Here is an 8693-nt window from a genome sequence, read left to right as displayed (position 1 = left end):
CGGCGGGGATGTCCTGGCCCCTTGCCCCGGGCCAGCTGCTGTCCCGGCCACCTTAACGCGGCCTCTCTTGCTTGCCCAGATGTCCGTGCACCTCACCACAGCTCTGCATGTGACTGGGACCAGCTTCTTTGCCCTGCTGGTGCTGGGGGGCATCCTGGCCGCCTACGTCACTGGCTACCAGTTCATCCACGCTGAGAAGCACTACCTGTCCTTTGGGCTGTATGGCGCCATCCTGGGCCTGCACCTCTTTATCCAGAGCCTCTTCACCTTCCTGGAGCACTGGCGCAAGGGGCGCCCAGTAAAGGTGCTGCATGCTGTGGTCCTGTGCATTGTGGCCTACCAGGAGGACCCTGAGTACCTGTGGAAATGCCTGCACTCCATGAAGTGCATCTCCTTCCCTGACCGCGCGTGGTGCTGGTGGTGGACGGCAACAGCCCCGACAACATGTATATGCTGGACATCTTCCGCGAGGTCATGGGCTCCGAGAGTGCCGGCTGCTATGTCTGGAAGAGCAACTTCCACGCGCGGGGCAAGGGTGGGACAGAGGATGGGCTGCAGGAGGGTGTGGACCATGTGCAGCACCTGGTGCATGCCAGGCCCTACGCCTGCATCATGCAGAAGTGGGGCAGGAAGTGTGAGGTGATGTACAGGGCCTTCCACGCGCTTGGCCACTCCATCGACTACATCCAGGTGTGTGACTTGGACATGGTGCTGGACCCCGCCTGCACAGATGCTGTGCATCCTGGAGGACGACCCCCGCGTGGGCAGTGTCAGCAGAGATGTCCAAATCCTGAACAAGTATGACTCGTGGTTCTTGTTCCTAAGCAGCGTGTGGTACTGGATGGCCTTTAACGTGGAGCAGGCCTGCCAGTCCTACTTCGTCTGTGTGCAGTGCATCCTTGGGCCACTGGGCATGTACCGCAATGCCCTGTTGCAGCAGTTCCTGGAGGACTGGTACCACCAGACCTTCCTGGGCAGCCAGTGCAGCTTTGGGGATGATGGGCACCTCACCAACTGCGTGCTGAGCCTGGGCTACTGGACCAAGTACACGGCCCACTCCAAGTGCCTGATGGAGATGCCCATGCACTACCTGCGCTGGCTCAACCAGCAGACGTGCTGGAGCAAGTCGTACTTTCAGGAGTGGCTGTACAACGTGCTGTGGTTCCACAAGCACCACCTGTGGATGACCTACAAGTCCGTGGTCACCGGCTTCTTCCCCTTCTTCCTCATCGCCACCGTCATCCAGCTCTTCTACCGGGGCCGTGTCTGGAACATCGTCCTCTTCCTCCTCACCGTGCAGCTGGTTGGCATCGTCAAGGCCACCTACGTCTGTTTCCAGCGGGGCAACGCTGAGATGATCTTCATGTCCCTCTACTCCCTGCTCAAGATGTTTGTCATTAGCATTCTTCAACATTTTGTTTCGACAGAATTCAGTAGGTTAGGTCCTGTGTAGATTCAGGTCATTGTCAGAGAATCTGGGCTGCTAGGAAGTAATATAACATTTTGTATTGATTTTTTGGATATTGGGTACATGTTTACTTTTACATTTTATTTGTATAAACTTTGACATGTAGGGCTAAATCCTATTGCATTTCATGTGCCAAAAAATATGTACACAATCAGGTAATTGCATTTTTTTTGATGCATACAAACAGCCTGGGATTGGTTTTTGCTACAGAATCACTGTGAGCACATACATGACAGAAATAAAATGGAAGAGGAAGGCCATAGTCTGGTGGTTATGACAGTTTCCCAGGAGAGGGAGACCTGAGTTCTCAGTGCCATTGGTCCAGAGTGGGTTAGAATCTGCTTTGTCTGCATCCCCACAAATGAGTTTCATCTCCAGCCACAGGCTTGGCATTAGCCAGAGTACTCTCCAGCTTGTGGTGAAAAATCTATCCCCTCTAAAGGCCTGAATTTATGTCCAGAAAAATATCCTAATAAAATACTTCAATATGGAGAACTAAAATAATTACTTTGACACCTCCACCTCAAGGAATATTTCCACAACCAAAATGAATCCACTTCCAACAACACTTTATCTTTTGATCAACCCCCCAAAACTGAAAAAACATCCGCTTGGATACCTCAAAGTGGACAAAATTCTAACCTTGACTGCTCTATTGATTGGTTTAGGGAAAGAATGAACAATGGAATAATCAACAACCCATGCCACCGTACAACCTCTCCCTCTCAGAGAAGGGCCATAGAACCTCTAATAGCTAACCACCAAATAGTAATAGAACCAGCAGATAATGAGGAGCTATAGTTCTCCTGAACTGTGAAGACTACATAAAGAAGCCAACAGACAACTCTCTGACACCACCTACTACAAAAACTAGAGAAAGATCCTACTCCCCTTTGCACTTTGAAACTCAAAACAACAATCAAATAATTTTAATCAGAACTACAAAAAAAAATCTACAGACCTTGATTCCTTCACTACCTAACCCAAGGACTTTTTACATACTTCCTAAAATCTACAAACAAGGGAACCCTGGCAGATCTATCATAGTAAGGACCCAAAGATATTACTGAATGTATACATTTCATCTTCACACAAAAAACAACTTCACTTTCAATAACCAGCACCTACTCCAGACCATGGGCACAGCTGTGGGCACGAAAGTGACCCCACAGTATGCCAACCTTTTCATGAACCACCTGGAAGAAAAATTCTGCAAGACTGCATCATCAAATCCTTGCTATACTTAAGATATATCACTCACATCTTCATCGTTTGGACTGAAAACCTGCCATCTGATTGATTTCCATCAGAAATTCAACACTCACCACCCCTCTATCAGACTGTCTCTTGAATACTCCAGCACTATTTCCTTTTTAGACATGATGATCACTATCCAGAATGGTAAAATACATACCGCCATATAGACGAAGACTGTGGACCAACATACATATTTGCACAGATCCTGCAATCACCCTAAACACACCAAGAAAGCTGTAATGTACAATGAAGCCCTCTGATACCACCAGATTTGCACTGATGAGAACACCAGTAATTGTCACCTCACAAATCTCAAAAGAGCCGTCACTCCACAAGGACACTCCTCCAGGGACAGAGAGCACACTTTTGAAAGCACTACCCAAATAACATGTGAAGAATTGCTGCAATACAGAAGGAAATCCCCCATGAATTGCCACCATTGGTTATGACACATCATCTCTCCCTGGATCCTATACAGAAAATCATCAAAAAATTGCAATCCATACTAGAAGACAACTCAATTCTTAAAGAGATCTTCCCAGAACCACCCATTCTAGCCTTTAAACAATCACAGAACCTTGCCAACCTCATCACCAGAAGCAAACTTCCTAAGACCCAAAATGCACAGAATGGATCCAGACTGTGCCATGACAAGAAATGTTAAACCTGCCAACATATCTCCACCAAACCCCCACAATTACTACACCCTACAATTGAACCATCAACATTTCTGGATCTTGCATCTGCATCTCCAGAAATGTTATATATCTCATCCAGTGGACCAAATGCCCTGATGGAAAATATGTAGGAGAAACCAAACAACAAGTGCAGACCAGAATGAACACACGCTGATAACCCAAGACAGGAATACCCAATTATTTGTGGGGGAACATTTTTCACAAGAAAATCACTTTCTCTAGTCTCTCGGTTCTAATCTTCAAGGGGAATTGACAAAACACCTTTCACAGACGGGCCTGCGAACTTCACTTCATCAACCTACTGGATGCAAAAAAACTGTGGAATAAATATAGACACTGGATTTATGACACATTATAACCTGTCTAACATCTGATTCCCTGGGTAACCTCTCTACTTTTTACCAGCTATTATCATTCTCTACCCCCACCCCCATCTCTCACCCATTGACTACCTCACTTTACATTTTCACTGACTGGCTTTCTTGCATTCATACTGGCTTCTGGCTTCTTCACTCTTTCTTCCAGGAAGAGCACAGACCAACTGCAGACCCTTCCTCAGTCTGACAACGGGTATTTGTACCCGAAAGTTTGCAAAGAATAATTTTTCCAACTCTCTTTGAATTGGTCTAATAAAAGAAATTGGTTGTATCCAAAGAAACTTGTCTGCCATAAGTACACAAGCACTTTTGGATGAGAAGACCTTAAAATAAACTTTATTTGTGGAGTGTTAGGGAACCTCTACAGACCTGTTGCATGGCTCTGACTGTCTAGCTTAACTGAGGGACCATCCTCTATTTTGTCTAAGTAAGGGAGTATCTTTAAATTTTTACTTTTATTATTATTGTTGCACAGGTCTCCATTTGAAATTGATCCACTGCACCTTGCAATTACTATTTATTGGCTAAGTAGATAAACAACACTTGGAAAGTGTCTGTTCCATTGTAAGCACAGGCCCAGACCAGAATTCAGGGTTGTCTCTTTTTCCTCCAGTTCTTCCATCTAGCACTTGATATTTAGATATCTAAATCTAAAATTTAGATTTTAACTGGCTTATTTCGCCAGCTGGCTGCCTGGCCATAATGCAGGGCCATTCAAGGATACTTTGTGGGCATGAGTACACTTCTGCACACACAACTAATTTGTGAACTGTGGCAGTGTGCCAAAAATTGAAGCTAAGTGACTCTGTGCCTTCCGTGTCAATACTTAGAGGTAAATAGGATATAGTACAGAAACTCTACAGAGATCCTAGTGCTCAAGGAAGCAGAACCCTCTACTTTACTGAAAGTTGTGGTGTCTGTGACCAGCTTGCCAATTGTCAGTAAAAAAATCAGGCTAAAATTGGCTGTCAGAACATACCATAAAAAACTTTAGCCATCAATAAAAACACTAAGCAGTTCCAACAGAATCAACACGGGAGAACTACCTGGTGTCTGAGCAGGAGTGCAGCACTTTTCAGGAAGTGTTGTCTCATCTGCATGCTACTGCTGGTATGTCCCAGACTACCTGTAATACTGCTGAGTCACAATAGGGCTTCTTTGGGGGTCCATGCTGGGATGGTGGGGGAGCAGAGCTGGTGGGAGCAAGTCTGTGGAGTGGGCTTGGGGAAAGAAGTATGGTGCATGGTGTGGGGTTAAGAGTCCTCTGAGGGTGTGGGAATGGGGTGGGGGGGCAGCATAGTGTAAAACCATCACTGCAATCAAGTAGGGGTACCAATTCAAGACTCATTTTTTAGCTTTTTGTAAAGCTTTTCACTTACAACCAAACAATTTTATTAAGGTTGATGTTAAACCCGTAAATTTGAACCTATCCACTTAACTGGGGCCTGGCAGCAGGGCAGGGCCTAGCAAAAGACTGCACTTGCATTATGTAAAGCATATATCAGTAAAAGCAATTGTCAGTAAAAAAAAAAAAATAATAAAAAAATGTTAAAAAGTTTGGATGCCAGTGAAAACCTTGCAGATTGTCAGGATTTTTTCCCCCTTTTTTGCAGTTGGTAACCTTGTCTGTGATTATGCTAAAAGGATAAGGAATAAGATGAGGGGAATGGGAACACAATTTTTTTTGTTATCTTAAAGTATTTTGTAGTTTTGATCTTATAGACAACATCTACCTATTACAAGAAGTAAAGGGGCTAGTGTTATGCCAGAGAAAAGATTATATGAACTCAAGGATCTGGATTTAGAATCTAGGGAAAAAAATCAAAGGGTTCTGTTTCTGTTATGGACCATATGGAACAAAAAAAAAAAATGCCTGGATTCAGATATTGCTTCTAAAATATCCATTTGTATTGTGGGTAATGGACCAGTTATATTGTGTACTGAACTGGGTGACACATATATGGATGCTAGCTTGTTTTCTGTAATTTTCCTGGTTCTATCAGTGATGGCAGTGCTTTACAACTTCTTGTATAAAATAAATCATAATGACATCTATCATTTAGTTTACAAACAACTCAGCATGTTTGCAGTTACCACTATAGGGTTTTGATGTCTCAGTAATTATGTACAACGGTGCTTCTTATGGCTGAGAATTGGTCTAAGTTGTTTGGACTTTCACAAACCTAAATGCATTTCAAAGATGAATATGTAAGACTGAACTGTGATGCTCATTGGGATTCTAATGCTAAACAGCACTTCAAAGTCAGAGATAATTCAAGTGTCTTGGGGATGAGAATGATTGCCAGAGGAGAAGTGAGAGGGAACTTCCTAAAGGAAGTTCAAAGGCAGACAGAGTAGTTTCTCTGAACGCTAGGAAAGGGAATCTGATGAAACATTCTATAAATGAGTATTAAACATAATTTAAACAAATATTGGCCATGATCAAATTATTTCAATAAGATTAGCATCACATTCCAGAACAGTGATAAGAATTACAGAGGTATCATCTATGCCTGATGGTCATTAGTTACTGGTGTAGTTCCATTATGGTAAACTCTGAAGTTTACTGTGGAAAATAACTAAAAATTCATCATTTGTACTACTTCAGACAATTCTGATCTCAGACATATTTCAGGCAGTGGTAGAAATATATAAAATGCAAGTTAATATTTTATAGACAGAGTGAGGGTACATAACATTATGCAGTTTATGTCTCCCTAAGCAGAGAGATAATTAATTTCCTAATGTAAGAGCTGGGAGATTCACATACGTTCTGCACATCCACAAGTCTTTTTTAGTTTTATGTAAGAATTATTTATTTTGGACTTTGTTTCCAAATATATGTGGTGTTTTGTTTAACACACTATTTGCTAAATGTGCTGAAGACAAGGAACTTGGATAAATGGACATAAAAGATATTGAGGCAGGAGACCCAAGTACTGATGCTAGTTAAGTCGCAAGTGAAATAAGCTTGGTATTCTCATTCTGGTCTCTTACTCTTATGTCCGTATTGCCAGCTACCAAATATTTGGGCTTGTTTCATCACAATTATCAGTCTTTGCACATGAGAGACCTTGAACAAGATCATTAGGATTGCTTCATGGGCAGAGCTGCACTGGCAAAACTGCAATGTACTTGGAAGTATACACAGCATTTGTCTGGCCCTGTCTTTACTAATCCTTCGTTTCCTGAGCATGACATTTCCTAATGTATTTGAAAGACATGTTTCTATTGCCAAGGATGTTATGAAGGTAGATTCTAAGACAAAATGCATGAAAAATTGTTTCTCTTGCATGCAACATATACTGAAAAACTGCCAAAAAGGCCCAAAGAAAGTAAGTAGAATAAAACAAGAAGGAATAATCCCTCTAAAGCTCTTTGCAGTGTGTTCTTTTCAAAGTCTGGCCAAGGATGATAAAACATACAGGCTGATGCCTCCTAGAAAATGTTGAAAAACATTGACTCTAAACCCAGTTCTGTTTGCATATGATATTTTCACCCCTACTTCTCTTTCCTTGATTTGTATTTAGAGCATTTGAGTTATAAAGGGATCTTCATTTTCTAAGTATTCATTGCCTGCTCTTTCCTAGCTGAAACTGTAATCCTATATGTTCAACATTGCTATTGAGAGGAATGAAACAATAGCTATTAATAGCCTAATACTTTTTTGGACCATCTTTTCAAGAAGTAGAAGGTCCAATAGTGTATGCAGATGAATGTGTCAGGGATGAAATTACTTAAAAGAAGTGCCTTTCTCCATGGTGATATGGATCTTTGTTGCCAGGGTGAGGCCCATATGGAATTTGATTGACCTGTAATATGGGGTATGCTCATAAAGATTATTCATAGGAGTCATTTCCATTTCCAGTCCTACTACATGTATGGGCATGTGTCATGTGAATCAAATAACTCCAGTAGCAGTAGTGGGTCATTTTCCTCAAGCCATGTGAAACACTGCATTCACTCATTGTAGCATTGTATCTGGGCCCAGTCTGCTGGCAAATCAATCATTGTGCATGTGTCTGTGTGTATATAGGAGGTGGAATCACGTACATTGAATAAACCTTAAGGGCTACCATGAGGGACCACTAATCCCTGGGCTTCTGTGACTTCTGAAGCAGACTTTATTTTTTAAGTACAAAGTAAAGGTACTGTTATCCTATACTTTTGCAGTAGGGAGTTTGCTGTACTATTTACCTCCTCTGCAGATGCACAATGGTCAGGCATAACTTTGGCCTTTGGCATTTACTTTATTTCTGTTTTTAGTTGCCAGATTTCTATAGAAAACAGCATTACTGTGTGCAGAACTGTATTCATAGAAATGCATGCACATTTTTTCACTTCATCTTACTCCCACTGTTCTTATAAATTTGGCTTTAGGAGATGAGCAGAATATGGAGAATAATACATTCTTCAGGTACGCAGGTTCCTTTGTCATACAGTCATAGTGAAGTAGGGCTGGAAGTCCAACCCCCTGCCTGAGGCAAGATCAACCCTATCCAAACCATCCCATACAATCATAATTCAACCTCTATGTAAAATTATCCTCAACACTGACACAGTGTAAGCCTAACAATCTAATCTGCTACAAGTAAATCATGGAAACTATGGCAGCCAACGTCCTGCTTCTATAAAACATTGTAATATATGCTCAAGAGGTCCTGGGTAGAGGGCCATGCACCCAATTACAGAGGAAGGCAACTCCCCCCCACCCCCCCCACACACACTGTTCATAGCAATCTGACAATGGGGTAAAATTCTTTTGTGACCCCAAATATGGCAATTGGTCTGACCCTGAGCAGGGTGTAACAGCCAGAACCAGAGGGATTAATAAGCAATAAATATGTGCTTCTTGGAGGCATTTGGTATTTTGCCTAAATAGGTAACATTAGC

At 42.4% G+C, this 8693-nt stretch overlaps 1 protein-coding gene across 1 annotated transcript in view; it reads left to right on the top strand.

The window, feature by feature from the left end:
- Nucleotides 1-79: 79 nt before the first annotated feature.
- Nucleotides 80-8693, top strand: part of HAS3 (hyaluronan synthase 3) — a 33450-nt gene continuing 24836 nt past the window's right edge. Inside the window, 2 exon segments of the mRNA XM_019505243.1 lie at nt 80-401; nt 404-690. Of these exon segments, the coding sequence (XP_019360788.1) occupies nt 80-401; nt 404-690 (609 nt within the window).

Source organism: Gavialis gangeticus, unplaced genomic scaffold (genome assembly GCF_001723915.1).
Source record: "Gavialis gangeticus isolate Ggan-Ray unplaced genomic scaffold, GavGan_comp1, whole genome shotgun sequence".
NCBI lineage: Eukaryota > Metazoa > Chordata > Crocodylia > Gavialidae > Gavialis > Gavialis gangeticus.
The sequence above is the reverse complement of the archived record's forward strand: the minus strand, read 5'-3'. Positions and strand labels throughout refer to the sequence as shown.